We start from the raw sequence: 22,124 nt of genomic DNA, 5'->3' as shown, positions 1-22,124 counted from the left end.
AGAAATATCATAAATATCTAACAATATGGGAAAGATTAAGAACAATAAAGTAAATATCACATACATCCTGTAATATAATGTTAAGTAGCCTCTGAAATAATATAAACAAAGTTTTTATGGCATATATTTCTGACATAATAGTGTGTTAAAAAAAATCAAACTAGAAAATTGTATAAAATGTAGAAAAAACTTGTAAAGAAGTATGTCTTTGTTGGCGTTTTAGGTAATCTCTCTCATTCTTTATTATTCTTTTTATATATTTTCTAGTTGAAATAGATCTTAAATAAGATATACCTAGTATATCTAATCCAAAAATCTTCATCTTCTGTAAACTGAAAGGAATCTAAGAACTTAATTAGGTAATTTAGTCATGGTTTCACAAAGACATAGAAACTCAGGCCAGAATTCCTCTTTTCCACAGTACTACCTTGTTTATCCTTCAGTTCAGTTACTTAATCATTTCCGACTTTTTGCAACCCCATGGACTGTAGCACACCAGGCTTCCCTGCCCATCACGAACTCCTGGAGCTTGCTCAAACTCATGTCCATTGAGTTGATGATGACATCCAACAATTTCATCCTCTGTTTTCCCCTTCTCCTCCTGCCTTCAATCTTTCCCAGGAACAGGGTTTTTTCAAATGAGTCAGCTCTTCACATCAGGTGGCCAAAGTATTAGAGTTTCAGCTTCAGCATCAGTCCTTCCAGTGAATATTTAGGACTGATTTCCTTTAGGATGGACTGGTTGGATCTCCTTGCAGTCCAAGGGACTCTCAAGAGTCTTCTCTAACACCACAGTTCAAAAGCATCAATTCTTCAGCACTCAGCTTTCTTTATAGTCCAACTCTCACATCCATACACGACTACTGGAAAAACCATAACTTTGACTAGATGGACCTTTGTTGGCAAACTAATGTCTCTGCTTTTTAATAAACTGTCTAGATTGGTCATAGCTTTTCTTACAAGGAGCAAGCATCTTTCAATTTCATGGCTGTAGTCACCATCTGCAATGATTTTGGAGCCCCCCAAAATAAAGTCTGTCCCTGTTTCCATTGTTTCCCCATCTATTTGCCATGAAGTGATGGGATGGATGCCATGATCTTCGTTTTTTGAATATTGAGTTTTAAGGCAGCTTTTTCACTTTGCTTTTTCACTTTCATCCAGAGGCTCTTCAGTTCCTCATCATTTTCTGTCATAAAGATGCTGTTATCTGCGTATCTGAGGTTATTGATATTTCCCCTGGCAGTCTTAATTCCAGCTTGTACTTCATCCAGTCCCGCATCTCTCATGATGTACTCTGCATATAAGTTAAATAAGCAGGGTGACAATATACAGCTTTAACATACTCCTCTCCCAATTTGGAAACAGTCTATTGTTCCATGTTTGGTTCTAACTGTTGCTCCTTGACCTGCATACAGATTTCTCAGGAGGCAGGTAAGGTGGTCTGGTATTCCCATCTCTTTTAAGAATTTTCCAGTTTGTTGTAATCTACACAGTCAAAGGCTTTGGCGTAATCAATAAAGCAGAAGTGGATGCTTTTCTGGAATTCTCTTAATTTTTCTATTATCCAACGGATGTTGGCAATTTGATCTCTAGTTCCTCTGCCTTTTCTGAATTCAGCTTGAACATCTGGAACTTCTCAGCTCACGTACTGTTGAAGCTTAGCTTGGAGAATTTTGAGCATTACTTTGCTAGCGTGTGAGATGAGTGCAATTGTATGGCAGTTTGAACATTCTTTGGCATTGCCCTTCTTTGAGATTGTAGCCACTAGTGAGTTTTCCAAATTTGCTGGCCTATTGAGTATAGCACTTTAACAGCACCATCTTTTAGGACTGAAATAGCTCAGCTGGAATTCCATCACCTCCACTAGCTTCATTCATAGTTATGCTTCCTAAGGCCCACTTGACTTCACGTTCCAGGATGTCTGGCTCTAGGTGACAGCTAGGTGCTTCTCTTTGGGGGCATATACTTTCCATTTAGAATAAATCATCTGTCCATATTTTTACCTTGATTCCACTATCTTCAAGCAAGCCCATCATGTCCAAAGACAGTCTAAATTCAGCTACCTGTTCCTATCCTTTTAAAACGGTATCACTGGTCTTGACTGCAAATAATTAAGCTTTGCATGTATCAAGGTTTTGCATGTTGACTCACAATTAATGGGTTTAGCATCTATATAAATTTAGGAGGGGCTTCTCACCAAGGTAGAAGATTGATTTGGGGTCCCATGGAGGCAAATGGGAAACAGTTTGGCCATTAAATACTTAAAAGGGCAAATAGGCAGAATATCTTTGTGCTTCTGGAAGACTGAAAATCTGTAATAAGGAACCACCTAGGACATTCGTTTTCAACAAATGGTCCTGGACAGCATATTAGCATTACCTGACAACTTATTATTTCTCAACTCACCTCTACATTCTTACTGAATCAGATCAAGTGAGAGTAGGGCCCAGTAATCTGTGATTTACCAAACCTTCCAGACAATTCTGATACACACAAAATTTGAGAATCATAGTTCTAGCAAATCAGCAGATATTATGGTAAAGTTTTGCCAAATGTATATTCCTTAAACATTCAGGCAAAGATTCCCTTTACCTTCTTGTAAGTATAAAATAGAGAGTGAGCAATTAAGAGAGTCAGGGCAAGCTAAGAGACATCTTTGCCCTCTACACCCTTTAATCGCTTGTTTGGTCACTCTGATAACAAGATGGAATGCTAAGTGGATTTTTTAAATTCCTAAAATTCCCGGCTCTAAATAGATCATTTTGTTGCACAGATGATGAGATTCACATATGATTTTCATATTTTTCCTTAGTGAAAGAGCTGGAAAGAGTTATTATTATTATTAAAGACTATTATTAACTTATTAGCAGAATTCGTCTTTCTTTGGAAACATAGACATCACTGACTTGACCCCGCTGATACAAGGTTACAGGGAACTTTCACTAGAGGCGGTGGGCCTGTGAGTTCCGTTCTTCAGTTGATAGACACAGCCCAAAGCACATTTCATTTAGCTCTACAACAGTTATTTCCTATAAAGCACTTACTATTTTTTCTCTAAACTTCAAAGAAGCAAATGATGCTTGAATATCTGAAATACTCAGCTCTGTTATTGATATATTTATAGGTTTATTTTTTCAATGGCTTATTCATTTAACTGTGTACCTACTAGGTATACACAAGACCCTGTCCTAGGCACAGTATAATAAATAAACAGATGAATAAAAAAAACTCCCTGTTCTATAAGAAGTTTATTTTATAGAAGGGGAGATGAGATTAACAGACAAAAATTATTTAAAAATAAAACACAAGTATAATCTAGGCATCAGAGTTGTAAGAATAACGAGTGATGAGGCCTTAGTTAACTTGATTACCGTTTTGAGTTTGAGGGGAATTTATGGGTTAATTTTGGAGAAGGAAATGGTAACCCACTCCAGTGTTCTTGCCTGGCGAATCCCATAGACAGAGGAGCCTGTCAGGCTATGGTCCATGGGGTTGCAAAGAGTCGGAAACAAAACTGAGCAAATGACACTATGGGTGAATTTAGATATTCATTTGGATTTTAAGAAATGGTGGAAAGGAGGAAATTCCAGGAGACAAGTCTAAATAGCACTGCAAAGTAGAAAGCTTTGCCATGGGATCAGGCAGAGGTGAGTAGGTTAATCAAAGTGGTTCTCCATCCCACCCATACATTAATATCACCTTAAAGTGAAAGTCACTCAGTCATGTCTGACTCTTTGCAACCCCATGGTCTATACAGTCTATGGAATTCTCTAGCCCAGAATCCTGAAGTGGGTAGACTTTCCCTTCTCTGGGGGATCTTCCCAACCCAGGGATCAAACCCAGGTCTCCCGCATTGCAAGCAGATTCTTTACAAGCTGAGCCACAAGGGAAGCTCAAGAATACTGGAGTGGGGAGACTATCCCTTCTCCAGGGGATCTTCCCTGGGATACTTTAAAAAAAAAAAGCCTGATGCCTGATATCCAGAGAAAACTATAATTCAAAAAAGATATATGCACCCCTGTGTTCACTGCAGTGCTGTTTACAACAGCCAAGATATGGAAACAATGTAAATGTCCATCAGCAGATGAACAGATAAAGAAGAAGTGGTACATATAGACAATGGGATACTACCCAGCCACAAAAAAAGAATAAAATAATGTCATTTGTAGCAACATGGATGGACCTAGAGATTAGTACACTAAGTGAGGTAAGTCAGAAAGACAAATATCATATGATATCACTTAAATGAATAATGTAAAATATGACACATATGAATTTATCTACAAAGTAGAAATAGACTCACACATAAGAGAACAGACTTCAGGTGCAGGTTCGGGGGCAGGGAGGGATGGATTGGGAGTTTGAGATTAGCAGATATAAACTATTATAAAAGGAATAGATAAAACCATAGCCCTGACTAGACGGACCTTTGTTGGCAAAGTAATGTCTCTGCTCTTTTATATGCTATCTAGGTTTATCATAACTTTCCTTCCAAGGAGTAAGTGTCTTTTAATTTCATGGCTGCAATCACCACCTGCAGTGATTTTGGAGCCAAAAATATAAAGTCAGCCACACAAGCTGGAATCAAGATTGCCGGGAGAAATATCAATAACCTCAGATATGCAGATGACACCACCCTTATGGCAGAAAGTGAAGAGGAATTAAAAGCCTCTTGATGAAAGTAAAAGAGGAGAGTGAAAAAGTTGGCTTAAAGCTCAACATTCAGAAAACGAAGATCATGGCATCCAGTTCCATCACTTCATGGGAAATAGATGGAGAAACAGTGAAACAGTGTCAGACTTTATTTTGGGGGGCTCCAAAATCACTGCAGATGGTGACTGCAGCCATGAAATTAAAAGACGCTTACTCCTTGGAAGAAAAGTTATGACCAACCTAGATAGCATATTCAAAAGAAGAGACATTACTTGGCCGACTAAGGTCCGTCTAGTCAAGGCTATGGTTTTTCCTATGGTCATGTATGGATGTGAGAGTTGGACTGTGAAGAAGGCTGAGGGCCGAAGAATTGATGCTTTTGAACTGTGGTGTTGGAAAAAACTCTTGAGAGTCCCTTGGACTGCAAGGAGGTCAACCCTGGGATTTCTTTGGAAGGAATGATGCTAAAGCTGAAATTTTATTTATTAGCACTTTATTTATCAGTACTTTGGCCACCTCACGCAAGAGTTGACTCATTGGAAAAGACTCTGATGCTGGGAGGAATTGGGGGCAGGAGGAGAAGGGGACGACAGAGGAGGAGATGGCTGGATGGCATCACTGACTCGATGGACCCGAGTCTGAGTGAACTCCGGGAGTTGGTGATGGACAGGGAGGCCTAGCATGCTGCGATTCATGGGGTCACAAAGAGTCGGACACGACTGAGTGACTGAACTGAACTGAACTGAACTGTTTCCACTGTTTCCCCATCTATTTCCCATGAAGTGATGGGACCAGATGCCATGATCTTCGTTTCCTGGATGTTGAGCTTTAAGCCAACTTTTTCACTCTCCTCTTTCACTTTCATCAAGAGGCTTTTAGTTCCTCTTCACTTTCTGCCATAAGGGTGGTGTCATCTGCATATCTGAGGTGATTGATATTTCTCCCGGAAATCTTGATTCCAGTTTGTGCTTCTTCCAGCCCAGCATTTCTCGTGATGTACTCTGCATAGAAGTTAAATAAGCAGGGTGACAATATACAGCCTTGACGTACTCCTTTTCCTATTTGGAACCAGTCTGTTGTTCTACGTTCAGTTCTGACTGTTGCTTTCTGACCTGCATTCTGCTTAGGCAGACATAAAAATCACTGAACACTTCTCCAGAGGGAACTGACAGGAGCAGAGCTGTGCTTATGGAATATTAAACTGGCACTTGTGGGACTTCCCTGGTGGTGTAAGACTCTGCCTTCCAGTGCAAGGGGTATGGGTTCGAAATCTGGTCAGAGAACTAAGACCCCACATACTGCAGGGTGCATCTGAAAATGAAAATAAATAAATAAATAAACCTTGTTTAAAAACAGTTGGGAATACTGGAGATCAAAATGAAACATTTAAAAAATAAAAATAAAATAAACTGGTCTCTGTGGTGAAGATGTATAATATAAGGAAGAGACCAGCATCTGGGAGAGTAACTGTTACTGTGATAGCACAAGAGAGGCATAGGGACTGCAAGGAATGTGGAGTCAAGGCTGAGAAGGCACACCACAGGGTGTGGTTCCTGTTGTGTGTTATCCTTGAAGGAGAGAAAGGATCTGATGATAAGCTTTAGAGTCTACAAGGCTGAGGGCTCACAGTCAGCATTACTAGTTAGAAAAACATTCCCCCCCCCAAAAAAAGAAAAACATTCCCAGAGAATGGAAGCATCATGCATTATCCATTATTTATACACATCGAGGCCCTGGGACACACAAATGAAAACATCTATCAGGTACTAGGAAAATCAATGCTTTCTCAAGACTCTGCCTATAGGTGACAGATTAGGATTCAACATTATTTTTAGGTTATATCCCCAGAGAAACTTTCTTGAGATATAAGTGACTTCTAACATCATGTTAATTCAGGGTGTACAAGATGATATTCTCTCTCTGTCTCTCTACATATATATCTATTATATATGTATCACATAGCATATATATGCTATATGCTTAGTCACTTCAGTTGTGTCCAACTGTTTGTAATCCATGGATGGCAGCATGCCAAGCTCCTCTGTCCACAGGATTCTCCAGGCAAGAATACTGGAGTGGGTTGCCATGCCCTCCTCCAGGGGATCTATCTGACCCAAGGAATCCTCCTGCATTGCAGGCAGATTCTTTATCACTGAGCCACTGGGGAAGCATGTGTGTGTGTGTGGGTGTGTGTGTGTGTGTGAACCGTGAACTTCCAGATGTCCAAGCTGGATTTAGAAAAAGCAGAGGAACCAGAGATCAAATTGCCAACATCCGTTAGATCATAGAAAAAGCAAGAGAATTCCAGAAAAACATCTACTTCTGCTTTATTGATTATGCTAAAGCCTTTGACTGTGGATCACAGTACACTGGGGAAAATTCTGAAAGAGATGGGAATACGAAACCACCTTACCTGCCTCCTGAGAAATCTATATGCAGGTCAAGAAGCAACAGTTAGAACCAGATATGGAACAATAGACTGTTTCCAAATTGGGAAAGGAGTACGTTAAAGCTGTATATTATCACCCTGCTTATATAACTTATATGCAGAGTATATCATGTGAAATGCACAGCTGGAAGAAGCACAAGCTGGAATCAAGATTGCTGAGAGAAATAACCTCAGATATGCAGATGACAGCACCCTTATGGCAGAAAGTGAAGAGGAACTAAAACGCCTCTTGATGAAAGTGAAAGTGGAGAGTGAAAAATCTGGCTTAAAACTCAACATTCAAAATTACTGCAGATGGTGATTGCAGCCATGAAATTAAAAGATGCTTGCTCCTTGGGAGAAAAGCTATAACCAACCAAGACAGCTTATTAAAAAGCAGAGACATTACTTTGCCAACAAAGGTTCGTGTAGTCAAAGTTATGGTTTTTCCAGTAGTCATGTATGGATGTGAAAGAGTTGGACTATAAAGAAGGCCAAGCACCAAACAATTGATGCTTTTGAACTGTGGTGTTGGAGAAGACTCTTGAGAGTCCCTTGGACTGCAAAGAGATCCAACCAGTCCATCCTAAAGGAAATCAGTCTTGAATATTCATTGGAAAGACTGATGCTGAAGCTGAAACTCTAATACTTTGGCCAGCTGATGCGAAGAATTGATCCATTGGAAAAGACCCTGATGCTGGGAAAGATTGAAGGCAGGAGAAGGGGAGACAGAGGATGAGCTGGTTGGATGGCATCACAGACTTGAAGGACATAAGTTTGAGCAAGCTCCAGGAGTTTGTGATGGACAGGGAAGCCTGGCATGCTGCAGTCCATGGGGTCACAAAGAGTTGGACACAACTGAATGACTGAACTTCCTGATACATATATAGTAAAAGTTGCTCAGTTGAATCCGACTCTTTGCAACCCCATGGACTATACAGTCCATTGAATTTTCCAGGCCAGAATACTGGAGCGGGTAGCCATTCTCTTCTCCAGGGGATCTTCCCAACCCAGAGATCGAACTCAGGTCTCCCACAGTGTAAGCAGATTCTTTACCAGCTGAGCTACCAGGAAGCCATATATATGTATTTATAGTGTGTGTATGTGCACGTGTGTGCATATTGAATAATAATAACCACAATAAATCTAATTGAGATCTGTCACCACACACAGAATTATACTTTTTTTTTTGGTAATGAGAACCTTTACAATATACTGTCTTAACAACTTTCAACTATACAATATAGTATTATTAAGTATAGTCACCATAGCTTAGATGGTAAAGAATCTGCCTGCAATGCAGGAGGCCCGGGTTCGATCCCTGGGTCAGGAATATCCTCTGAAGAAGGGAATGGCAACCTACTCCAGCATTCGTGCCTGGAGAATTCTATGGACAGAAGAGCCTGGTGGACTACAGTCTATGGGATCGAAAAGAGTTCGACACCACTGAGCGACTAACATTACTACTATACTAACTACAGTTACCATGCTATATAATACATCTCCAGAATTTATTTACGACCGGAAGTTTGTCTCCTTTGACCACCAACCCCAGCCTCCAGCAGCTGCTAATTTGTTTCCCAGAAGCGATTGTTCAATCCATAGAGTAGAAACGTTTCCTGAGGGATTATCAAGCGACGTGGAAAATAAGAGGACTAGGGATAAACATCTTGGAGAAAGCTCTCATCTGGAAGAAGAACATAAGGAAGGATGGGACGGGAAGGTGGGAGAAGCAGGCAAGGCACAATTAAGGAAATTAAGTGATGGGAATACCAAACCACCTGACCTGCCTCTTGAGAAACCTGTATACAGGTCAGGAAGCAACAATTAGAACGGAACATAAAACAACAGACTGGTTCCAAATAGGAAAAGGAGTACGTCAAGGCTGTATATTGTCACCCTGCTTATTTAACTTATATGCAGAGTACATCACGAGAAACGCTGGACTGGAGGAAGCAGAAGGTGGAATCAAGATTGCTGGAAGAAATATCAATAACCTCAGATATGCAGTTGACACCACCCTTATGGCAGAAAGTGAAGAGCAACTAAAAAGCCTCTTGATCAAAGTAAAAGAGGAGAGTGAAAAAGTTGGCTTAAAGCTCAACATCCAGAAAACTAGGATCATGGCATCTGGTCCCATCACTTCATGGCAAATAGACGGGGAAACAGAGGAAACAGTGGCTGACTTAATTTTGGGGGGCTCCAAAATCACTGCAGATGGTGACTGTGGCCATGAAATTAAAAGACACTTACTCCTGGGAAGGAAAGTTATGACCAACCTAGACAGCATATAAAAAGCAGAGACATTACTTTGCCAACAAACGTCCATCTAGTCAAGGCTATGGTTTTTCCAATGGTCATGAATGGATGTGAGAATTGGATTATAAAGAAAGCTGAGTGCTGAAGAATTGATGCATTTGAACTGTGGTGTTGAAGAAGACTCTTGAGAGTCCCTTGGACTGCAGGGAGATCCAACCAGTCCATCCTGAAGGAGATCAGCCCTGGGTGTTCACTGGAGGGAATAATGTTGAAGCTGAAACTCCGATACTTTGGCCACCTGTTGCAGAGAGCTGACTCATTTGAAAAGACCCTGATGCTGGGAAAAATTGACGGCAGGAGGAGAAGGGGATGACAGAGGATGAGATGGTTGGATGGCATCACCGACACAATGGACATGGGTTTGGGTGGACTCTGGGAGTTGGTGATGGACAGGGAGGCCTGGCGTGCTGTGGTTCATGAGGTCGCAGTCAGACACGACTGAGCGACTGAACTGAACTGAACTGAACTGAAGAGAGAAAAGGGTTTGTAAGAAAATGGTGGATCCTATAACACCCTTTCAGTACTAGGACAAGTGTTTATTCCACTGGTTCCTACATTTCACCAAGTTTGGAAAACTCTGCTAAAGTAAGATCAAGGACATTAAGAAATTATCTCAGTGAATTTATATTAAAGCTTAGTTTATATTCTACTCATGGTCAAATCTGCTCTTCTAGCAAAAATATTGCAATCATAAATATAGTGGCTGGATCTGTAACAAAATGGAGTTTTTTGGCAAATTCTGAAAGGATAATTTGGGGAGGTAGAGTGTGGTGTGGTACAAGTCTGATTATTGAGGATTAAATAGAAAGAGATTACCAAAGGGGGGGGGGGAGGAAATCTCCTTTCCCTTAAGTCTTTGTTTCCCAAACTGTGGTTTTGACTTCTGCAAAGAGAAGCTGTTAAGAGGAAGTAACTTTAGCTAAAAATAAGATAGAAACCATACCGGATATCCAGAGGGAAACAGTAATTAAAGAGGAAGTGACTTGGGATGTTTCAACAATATTTGTAACAATGAGAGTAGAAAGTAAAAGTGATATAAAAATTGAGAGGCAGTCCTGAAAATCTGGTTAGATGCTCCCAAACTCCTACCAGTTTGAGGACAAGGTCTAAAATATTTCAAGCAGCTGAATCTGCTAATGCACTAGCATAGAAACACACTATGTCTGAAGTCTCCAAATTCCCTTAAATTCACACATTCTGTCTCTTGAAAGGTCCCATATGAAGGAGTTTGTTTTCCTTCCTGGAGTCTTTCTCCATCTAAATATGATACAAATATTTGTTTTTACAAATTCAATCTGTCATTTAAAGCACAGTTTAGTCTGTGGCAAAATCAAACAAAAAACTCTAAATTTTCAAACAAACAAAAAATCCCCCAGTATTTTCAACTCTAAAGAAATATGAAGTGAATAAGGACCTGTAATAAATTACCTGATAAAAGTTCCACGCTGCATCTTTTTAAAAAAGAGGAAGCAGAAGAAAGTGCATTTAAAGTAATAGTACAAAGGATCTTCAAAGCGGCATTAAACATTTCCCAGCTACGGAAAACTCAAATATCCAATCTGGTTTCTATGAAACTTAAAAAGATCAAACAATTAGAAAGAAACTAGGCTTGAAGGAGAAATGCTAGGGATTTCAGTAAACATCTGGTTACCATTTTCAATTGAAAGAACTAACCCACTTAAGGAAGTAGTTTAGTTTCTTTGGAGTAAAAATGAGACAGTGGCTTTTTGTTCCCTTTGCACAGTGGAGGGTAAAGGAAACATCAGAGTGGGGAGATCACTCATAACTCAGCTTCTATAAATAAGAAAGGTTTTTTTTTTTTTTTTCCCCAAAACTAAAGTAAATTGAACTCGGGTCCCTGTAGTATAAACAATTCAACCAAGTTAAGGTTAAATAAACATTCCTTGAGCGCTCCCTTGCCAATTAAGGAACACATTCTGTTTGGGAGTAAATACATCAGTAATTCTATGAGCGATGAGGAAAATAACAATAAACCCGAACACACAATTACCATGTGCCATAATGCAATAAAATAGAACGGTGCGGCCCTATGCCATTTCTTTGATTCAGTTTCTTTTCTTTTCTAGTTTGATTAACTCAGGGCACAGAAGCACTTCTGACACCGTCTAAAACCTATTACTTGCCTAATAAAAAACGTATGTCAAGTGCGTTCCAGGCAAAATACCGACAAAGCGAAACACTGTGCCTTTCAAATGTGACCTTTCCTCTTCTGTCTTCCTGCTGAACAGTCCTAGTGCATATTAAACTCAGGAAGGCAGCAGGGGTGCTGGTATGGGGCTGGAGGGGAAAAGGAATGAGTTCATTAGGCTCTCAAATTGTAAAGGATCAGAAGAAGCATCTGCTATCAACCTGCACCCCCAGCCTAAAGGGACCACTTCCAGTTTGGCCTTCGGGTCCACATTTCTTTGCTCCATCTTAGCTTCCTGCTCCTCTCTTCTGCCAGAGGACAGGAGACTAAAGGCAAAGACTAAATAAAAGGAATTCTAGAATAATAGAGGTTTAAAATCTTGTCTTGACTTGTGGACACAGAAGGAAAGGAGAGGGTGGAAGAGAATAGCATTCCAGGGAATGATCCAATAGGGATAACCTAGAATAGGGAAGAATCGAGACAGTAGCATTGAAACATGTACACTATTACAATGTGTAAGATAGATGGCTAGTGGGAAGCTGCTGTATAGCGCAGGAGCTCAGCCTGGTGCTCTGTGATGACCTAGAGGGGTGGGATGGGGGGTGGTGGGAGGGAGGCTCAAGAGGGAGGGGATACAGGTATACATATTACCTGATTCATGTTGTTGTACAACAGAAACTAACACAACATTGTAAAACAACTAGACTCCAATTAAAAATAAAATATTGTCCTGCTTCCTCTGATTTTGTGTGTAAGAACTCATCCCCAAACTGCAGATTTGAAAAAGGCTCTGATACTGATTTTATGCATTCTGCTGAGTGATAAAGCAAGCCCTCTGCAGCATTTCTGCTTTGCTCTTATTCCATCAAAACTTCCTACTCTTTGAGCTGGGCTATTCCATTGCTGGGTAAGTCTGATTGATACAATGTTCATCCTTCAACAGGTCCTGGGCCTTCTAGGGTTACTACAAATAAATCCTGTACTCAAGTGACCCGTTAAACAGTGGGGATACAAAAATATTGGCCCAACTACTTGCAGGCCTCCCAGAAATGGTCTTTTCAATTGGAACAATCTATTTTCTTGTTCCTGCTACAGTTCTTGGTTTGTACGGCAACTGTAGAAATATGCCTCCTCAAGTATACATAAATAATTCCAAGCCAAAGATAAAATATACTCTGCGTCAGAGTCTCCCGAACTACATATTACTTAGACTCTACCCTGGGTGCAAGCTTAAAACTTTTGGAAAATATTTATTCTCTCTTAGGCCATTATTCATTCTATGAACTAAAACAATGATTTACTAAATAGTACCTGGATGCTAGGAAAGAGAAGAATTTGATGGTGACTTTCTTTTTCTTTAAAGAGGTACAAGCTATAAAAATCTTGGGTCATATGACATGTTTTTCAAAGCAAGGGACTAGAAGTGAATGTTTCACACAATGCTAAGAACTCACCGACAGGACCTAAATGACATGATAGGGGTTTTCACCTTTAATGCTCTCTACAGTCATGAGCAGCAAAAGCTATAAGCTTACTTTTCTGTGTCCTTTACTCGAGAGCAGCTTTAAGTAACTCTGTGTGTTCCTCTGTTTCATGGAATATTAAACCATCAATGAATCAGTTATCACCTCTAAGCAGATAGCCTGCACATCTACATCTCCTGCCTGACCTCCAGTCTCTGCTAAGTACATTTATGTGAAATTCTCAAGGCACCTGAGCCTGCAGGTGTTTAGAACTAAACACATCTGCCCTTCCTGCAAAAACAACAGGTTGAGGAACACTGCTAAATGTGTCAGAAGAGTCTTGAAATCCAAGGAAGGGGAAAACTGAAAAACAGACAGGCATTAAAAACCTCAACAGTCTAGAATTGTTTGATGTATAAAATATTAGCTTTATCTCCTACCACATTTGTGGTTGCATTATTTTTGTTATATGAGCAGATTTGAGCATGAGTAGAATATCAATGGTCCTTTAAAATTTCATAAAAATGAAAGGCTAAAGAATTAAGTTTTAATGTGAAAGTCTAAGGTAGTTCACTATTTAAAGGGCTCAACTGTACTATTTCATCTTCATTTATTTATGTATTCTAATAAATATTTATTGTGTGCCCCTATGTGGAGGGCATAGTTCTATGTGATGAGGTGAACAGACAGGGCTCCTGATCTCAAGGAGCTGATAAGTTTTTTTAGAAGTGAAGTTGTTTTTCCTAATGAAATGATCCAGGAGACCACATGTCAGAATTTTAGGAGGGTTAACAACCCAGATCGTTTATGAAAAAATATTAAATTGGGAAAGAGACTTGAAAAGAATAGGACTTAATAAGGAGATTTTCATGCAGAATTTCCAGTAGCAGCACCCTTCTGCTACTGGTTAAGTTGTATCCGACTCTTTGCAATCCTATGGACTGTAGCCCATGAGGTTTCTCTGTCCATGGGATTTCCCAGTCAAGGATACTGGAGTGGGTTGCCATTTCCTTCTCCAGGGGATCTTCCTGACCAGGGATCGAACCCATGTCTCCTGCATTGCAGGCAGATTCTTTATCACTGAGCCATCAGGGAAACCCCCCCTTTAAGGTACCTCTCCAGGAAGGAATCTTCACCATCTCCTTTCTGTATCTAGTTCCTGGCAGCAGTAGCAATATTATCTCCCATTTTTGGAGTGCCTACCACTTGCCATTCTCAGAACAATCTCAAAACAATCCTTTTCAGAAGAGAAAAAGGAGGGCTTTGAGAGGCCAACTTGCCCAGGGTAGTGTAACCATTAAAGATAACACCAGGGAGTCCAACCCAGGTTCAGTCTTACTCCACAGCTTATTGTCTTTAATTACCACAGTCCACTACCCTCCCTAAGAAAGCAATTATTGTGGTTAAGCTCTTCTTACCTAATTGAAATCTCAACTTCCTTATGGCTTCTTTTGGAATACAAATAAACTAAAGAAAAATCTGAAATACATTTTCCATTACGAAAGTTAAGATTGATCTGAAGTACTTGTTTCTTTTCCACACAACCAGCAGAAACAGCTTTTGGCAAGTAGCCATTATAAATAAACCTTCAAAATGAGACTAAATTTCAAATGATACATGGATGTGTTGGACATTTTTAAGAGTGCAGGTGAATGTAAATAAATTTATGGGAGGGAAGAAACTATGAAATTATAAACAGGGAAGGAAATGGGCTTTTCCTTTTTTTAATACATTTTCCACAACATTAAGTGGTAGTAAACATCTCGCTCTGCTAACTGTGTCTTTAGTACATCCCAAGAACACAGCTGGGAAAATTACAGTGTCCTTCTTAGTGGGGGGAGAGCTGTAGCAATACTATTTAAAGTATCATCTCTATAACACAATATAGCAAATGTATTGATACAAATATCGATAACTACTATTTATCACAGTATTAATCCTATCCCTTCTTAGAGATGCTTTCATTATGTCATGTTGTCATGTCACACTCTCAGCTCACATCCACTTCGTCTGCAATACAAATGTTGCTCTGGCCCTTGACCGTACATAACATCATCAACTTAATAATCCTTTTGAAAAAGTTGTTTTAAATGTACTATCTGGATGTGTCAGAGATTAAGGGGAGGCACTACAGTGTCCCCTTCTTCCCTAGAGCAAAACCTCTCTCTATTCTTTCCCCTGTTGCCAAGCTGGGTACTTGGCAGCTTAAGCCAAAATTAAGTTCAAATTATGGTAGCTAAGAGGAATATCCAGTTTGAGCCCTACTTTTATATTTCCATCTTAGTCATCTTATTATTATATGTTTGCCTATAAACCATCAAATCCTTTTTGAATGAGGTTTCAGTTAAGTTAAGAACCTAACCTATCTCAGTCCTTGAGTTTAACCACCATCATGAGATTAAATGACATAGAATTAGTCTAGATCCACAGGTCAGCAAACATTTTCTGTAAAGGACTCAATGACAAATATTTTAGGCCTTAAGAGCCGTATAGTCTTTGTTGCAACTACTTGGCTCTGCTGTTATAGTACAAAAACGGACAAAGACAGTACAAAAACAGATGAGTGGCTGTCCAATCAAACTTTGTTTACAGGCATCGGCCCAGATTTGGCCAGTGGGCCATAGTGTGTCAACTCCTGGCAAGAAAATTTATATAGTCTTTCACTTTTTATATTTCTTCAAAGACCATTCTGTATAAAAGCCCCAAGTTACAAAAACAAGAGCAATTTGAAATCATAAGACAGTCTCCAATTCTGTAGCTTGGATAGCAGTTGGCATTTGTTTTTCACATGGACTATACAACACAATTCAAAAGTGCAGGGTATACTCAAGAGTGGACAGAAAATTGCTAAATATACTCTACCCTTCAAATACACATAAATAGTTCTGATCCAATGATGAAGTCCCTTGAATGAGAGTCTCCTAGAAAACACCTTTCTTGGATGTCACCATGGGAACAGGTTAAGAACTTTTGGGGGGGGGAATATCTGCTCTCTTTTAGGTCACTATTCTTTTCCATGTACCAGAGCACTGATTTACTATATAGTATCTAGATATTAGGAAAAGGAATAATTGGTTGGTCCTTCAACCTTTTCTTTTAGAGACATCAGAGATTTCTATGGTCTTACAACTGCAGAAACAGAAGATATATTTTTCCAAAGTAGGAGGCTAAAGGACGATAAATGTGTATGTTTCATATTCTGCTGTTTTGTAGGCATAAATCTGTAAAGACAATTGTCCTCTTACTGTCCTCAAAATCAGCTTAAAGTTGAAATACTTATTAACTATACCAATATATACCAATAAATCTTCAGTATTTATAGTTCAATGGCATATAGCAAGCACACTTTTGTATCATTTTTTTACAAAATGAACTCTAAAGATTCTATTTTTTGAACCAATAGTATATCCCTTAGGACAGTGTTCCTCAAACTAGGCTACACATCAGAATTACCTGTGTCTGTTTTTAACATACAAATTTCTGGGCCCCACTCCCAGACTACTGAATGAGAAATATTGGCTGGGCTTTACTTTGTTTCCTCCCAGAACTCTGATGGGTGTGGACAAAGTGGTTAAATTCTCACCACATATTCTTGTGAAGTAAATATCATTACTGCCTTTAATATATAAACTATAATAAGACTCAGAGAATAAGGCCAAATATATACGGATCTATTGTTGTTCTGGTTAGAATCACCAATTTCTATTATATCACAGAATAGAATTAACCAGGGCAAAACTTAATACCTATATTTGAATTTTCAACCTAAGACTGCTTACTTTTCCCTTCAATTAATTTTTACTAAATTAGTTATTAAATATAAGATGAAGCCCAAATATTACTCTTCAAGAACAGATTATACTTAATAGTAGAATGTTGGCTGCCTGGACTAGCCCTCTTTTAAATTTTTTCCTAATTTTTACCCATTTCTAGCCTTAAAAGTTTTTTGTTTTTTCAAAGGGACCCTGAAAAAGGCCACCTGTGCTTCAAAGGATGGCACAAAAAAAGAGATCAGCAGAAATGATGGGGGGAAAGTCAAAACAGGACTAGAAAGCCGGTAGAATAAACAGGAAGAACAGGGAAAATGTGTTTTATATTTATTTTCTTAGGACCGAAAATGTGTTTTATAAATGTGTCAACTCTGCACCTTGGTACTTAATAACATTTGTAGAAGCGCCTCTTTTGTTTTTAATGTAATCTTTTCAAATCTCAGGTTAGCAAACAGCAAATGATGAAAAGAAAGATAAGGAGAGTAGGTCTCCAGATCATTCTGAATTGCTTTCACTCCCACCAAGCTGCTTAGCATGGGGAGATGAAGTTTAAAGGGGCCAATTTAGGGTCCCACTCTCTGTCGCTGTACATGTAGTAAGACAAGCATAAGTTGAATATGTGAAACTAGAGCAAAATAAGTTTTACACTAATTAAATCTCAAGAAAACATTTTTGACGGTAACTGCTTCAATTCAAACAGTCTATAGATTAAATGTGCGGCCATGGAAAACCAGCTGCAATTTAAAAAGTGGCTTTTTTTTCTATATGTTAGATAATCAGAGACATATTAGATGATGGTCACAGAAATTTTTAATCTCAGGTATTTGATGCACAGGCTCTCACAATGAAAACTACAAAATCAAATGGAAAACCAACAATATCCCATACTTGTGAAACTGCTACCCTTTCTTGAGGCCTATCCAGGAATAATATCTTACCATATAAAGCAAAGAATAGCAAGAAAGAAGCAGTGAATGTTTTCAAAACTGAGGAAATGTTGGCAAAGGGAGCCAAATCAGTATTTACACTGACAAATTCCGGTGACATCATCTAGTTATCTCGTACTACTGTGCCCAGCAGCTCCTCTGGCTGCCAGATTCAACTGTCTTCAGGCTTTCCTTGCACTTTCTTGGTATTTGGAAGCTGCAAAGTAATTCTTCTTTTTCTTATAAAACTGACCCAAAGGACATCAAGGGAGAGAAGAGACATATTCCTTGTTTTGCAGGTGGATAAAATGGAAACTGAAGTTGAAAGCACAGATACGAGTAGCCCATATACGAGTAGCAGTACCGAGGGGGCAGAAAACACATGAATTTCAGACAATAGCGGTGTGTTATCAGGGTCAAGGCTTTGCAGGATTCCAGGACCACAGCTCATGTGGCACGAGGGTGGTGCTAATAGAATCACCTTGTTCAGCAGTGGGCTAAAATAATTTACAAGATGAGAAGACAAAGTGTTTTATATCTTTCCTTAAGACTGACAGCTATTCTGATCAGTGGTGTTCTGACAATATCATTTATGGATGTTTTAGAACTTTCAGTTCAGTTCAGTTCAGTTCAGTCACTCAGTCGTGTCAGACTGTTTGTGACCCCATGGACTGTGGCATGCCAGGCCTCCTTGTCCATCACCAATTCCCAGAGCTTGCTCAAACTCATGTCCATCAAGTTGGTGATACCATCCAACCATCTCATCCTCTGTTGCCTCCTTCTCCTCCTGCCTTTAATCTTTCCCAGCAGCAGGGTCTTTTCCAATGAATCAGTTCTTTGCATCAGGTGCCAAAGTATTTTAGACTCCAGAGGGGTCCTTCTTAGAACCAACCTCAGTGAGGTTTGTAAACTTTGTCTCCAGCTGCTTCCATATTCCATGGCTTTCACCTTCCCTTTTGCTTTTCTTATTTGCTTCCAAAAGCTCTATATTAACGTACTTCTCCTGGGGGCAGAGGCTGGCAAATGGCATTCCTGAAGACTTGTCCTAATGGACTGTATTCTGCACATTTTTAAGTTCTTTCTTTTCATCAAAGTAGATCTTTTGAGGCTTTTTCCCCTGGGAGCTTGGTTAGTGAAGTAGCTTATAACTGTATCACCAACATTGTAAAAAAAGGTGGTAAAGCGTGGCCATGGCTAAGTGTTCCCAGCCTCTTTCATGACCAACGTAAACTACCATTTTAAAAAGCAAGAGTGAAGTGAAAGTTGCTCAGTCTCAGCTGTGTCCAACTCTTTGTGACCCCATGGGATTCTCCAGGCCAGAATACTGGAGTGGGTAGCCTTTCCCTTCTCCAGGGGATCTTCCCAACCCAGGGATCAAACCCAGGTCTCCCACGTTGCAGGCAGATTCTTTACCAGCCACAAGGGAAGCCCTTAAAGAGCAAGGGGGGACCTAATTGAAAAGCATGTGCTATGAGGATGTCAGGATGGCTGACACTGAAATGACAAACGAAAGTTACTGTGGCACCGGGATCTATTTTCTCCTAGAGGAAAACACCATGGAGATCAGCAGTTGATTCAAATTGCTTTTCCTCTCCTTCCCTTTTTGATAAATAGGAAAACAAACACACACTGTGCCATCCTAAAGAGAATACTCTAATTGGCCCACAGAGAATGAGTGCTCCACGTTCTGGTAGCTGTAAAATGAAGGATTAATGCAGGAAAAGACCCTGATGCTGGGAAAGACTGAAGGCAGGAAGACAAGGGGATGACAGAGGATGAGTTGGTTGGATGGCATCACCGACTCAATGGACATGAGTTTGAGCAAGCTCTTGGAGGTAGCAAACAACAGGGAAGCCTGGCATGCTGCAGTCCACAGGGTCACAAAGAGTCAGACATAACTTAGCGATGGAACAACAACAAAGGGGTCAAAAGAGGGAGTGAGCAATACGAAGATGAAGAGGACAAGCACAGAAGTGAGATCTGGAATCCGGGGGGTTCAAATCCTGCCCTTCCATCACCACAGTTTAAGATACAAGGTGCATCCCTGAACTATTCCAAGCCTTGGGTTCCTCTTCTGCAAGTGGGGGAGGGATGAATATTTCTTTCTTAAATTTATTGGAATATAGTTGCTTTATAATGTTGTGTTAGTTTCTTCTGTGCAGCAAAGTGAATCAGTGATACATATATCTATTCTTTTATAGATTTCCTTCCAACTGAGGTCACCACAGAACATTTACTGGGTAGCTCAGCTGGTAAAGAATCCACCTGCAATGCAGGAGACCTTGGTTCAATTCCTGGGTTGGGAAGATCCCTTGGAGAAGCGAAAGGCTACTCACTTCACATTCCTGGGTTTCCTGCCTCAGATGGTAAAGAATCAGCCTGCAATACAGGAGACCCGGATTTGATCCCTGAATTAGGAAGATCCCCCGGAAGGAAGGCATAGCAACCCACTCCAATATTCTTACCTGGAGAATCCCCGTGGACCAAGCAGCCTGGTGGATTACAGTCCATGGCGTCGAAAGAGCTGGACATGACTGAGCGACTAAGCACACACACAGAGCACTGAGTAGAGTTTCCTGTGCTATACAGCAGGTTCTCACTAGTTATCTATTTTACACATAGTAATGTATATAGGTCAACCCCAATCTCCCAGTTAATTCCATTCCCCCTTACCCCTTGGTGTCCCTACATTGGTTCTCTATGTGTGTGTCTCTATTTCCCCTTTGCGAATAAGTTCATCTACACCATTTTTCTAGATTCCATATACATGCAATATTACACTAATCTTTTTTCTCTTTCTGACTTATTTAATTCTGTGTGACAGTCTCTAGCTCTATCCAGATCTCTGCAAATGGCACCACTGTGTTCTGTTTTATGGCTAAGTAACATTCCATTGTACATATGCACCATATCTTCTTTATCCATGTCTCTGCTGATAGACATTTAAGTTGTTTCCATGTCTGGCTATTGTAAATAATGCTGGAATAAACATCGGGGTGCAGGTATCTTTTCTCGGGGGTACTCAGAGGCTTCCAGTGAGGATTAAATGAGGTCATGAATACAGAATACAATATATCACATGGTTAGTCACTCAAGATCTGTCAGCTGTTATTGTTACTGCCCTTTTTGACCCTCATCATCTACTCAACTTCCTTTTCAAATAAGTTATTTAAGAACTTGTCTCTTGTTTTTCATTTCAAATGGCAGAAATAAAAAGTACTTGACTAGAAACAGTGTGTGAGATAAATATCTACACTTCTTTCGCATTTAGAGCCAATCTGTGATTCGCATTTAAGGTGGCTTCTCAAAACAATTTCCAGCACTTGCAGTCAGATGAAGTGGCAATTTTCTTAAAATATGGAGCAGTTTGGTGCTGGGCAGAACATGTATTCAGGCTCATCAACATAAACATTTTTATGTAGCATTTAAAGATGAACTATGTAACTCCAAAATGCTGCAAAAATATAAACAAAATAATTTCAGGAATAAAGAAATGCAGCTAAAGGAGAATGGAGAGGAAGCTAAAAAAGAATCCAAGTTTTCTATGGTGCAAGAAAGTTGATTATGGGTAAAAATTTGTTCTTGTGAATTTTTTTAGAGGAAGACAGTAGCACATTCCAGGAAGTATTTACACTAGATGACAAGCAACTTTGGTAATTACTTCTGACTCTGACCTTTTTCTAGTAGCCCAGGGTCGGCACCGAGCCTTTCTTCAGAGATGACAACCACATAGTGATGCTGAGTGAGAATGCTCCGGTGGAGCTGAAGCTCCCTTTGGCTGGAGGAAGAAGGCCTGTAGAGAACAGCCCTTCTGCCATGGCTGCTGAAGTGGGTCTCAACTGACTGTTTGATCTACAGGGGGAAAAAAAAAAGAAGGTATAAAAATTCAAGAGGAAAACAGGAGCACATTTTCCTTGAAGGAGATCATTAATGAAAATCGGGAGCCATTCAGAAAGTTGACTTTGAAGGTTTTCTCTGGCAATGCTCTGAAAGGCGCCCAAGGACGAAAGCAACCTCATTTGTGAGAACTGAAGGTGAACTGTATTTTTCTCACTATTCCAGAAAGATGAAGATTTCAAGCCATTAAATACAGAGTTCCTGGAGGAATACTGTGATATACCGAGCTCAACTCTGCCTGAAAAATAGAAATTAATAGCAATGCTTTTGATCTGCATTGTGCTTTTCTGTAATAGTTCCAGCTGCCTGATCTTTTAATAGTTCTTTTAGGTAAACACAGTAGAGGAAACAGACCCAGGGAGGATGGATTTTGTGCCGGAAGGACATGGGGGACAGCTGAAAAGCAATCCCAGAGCTCTCTGCAGGCACAATGCTGTCACTTCTCTCCATCAGGATGCAGCCATAGATTTTAGGCTCTTCCTTCAGCTGTTGACTGCTCCTCCAAACAAATATTCTTTC

General features: G+C 39.9%; 1 protein-coding gene across 4 annotated transcripts in view; it reads right to left on the bottom strand.

Moving 5' to 3' along the window:
- CPED1 (cadherin like and PC-esterase domain containing 1) overlaps positions 1 to 22,124 on the bottom strand; it is a 328,494-nt gene that overhangs the window by 269,138 nt on the left and 37,232 nt on the right. For all 4 annotated transcript variants that reach the window (XM_060414812.1, XM_012177019.4, XM_060414813.1 and 1 more), the window contains exon 2: positions 21,383 to 21,560. In XM_060414812.1, the coding sequence (XP_060270795.1) occupies positions 21,383 to 21,560 (178 nt within the window). The remainder of the gene's footprint in view (positions 1 to 21,382; positions 21,561 to 22,124) is intronic.

This window comes from Ovis aries, chromosome 4 (assembly GCF_016772045.2).
Source record: "Ovis aries strain OAR_USU_Benz2616 breed Rambouillet chromosome 4, ARS-UI_Ramb_v3.0, whole genome shotgun sequence".
NCBI lineage: Eukaryota > Metazoa > Chordata > Mammalia > Artiodactyla > Bovidae > Ovis > Ovis aries.
Note: the sequence above shows the minus strand (reverse complement) of the source record. Positions and strands in the feature narration are given on the sequence as shown.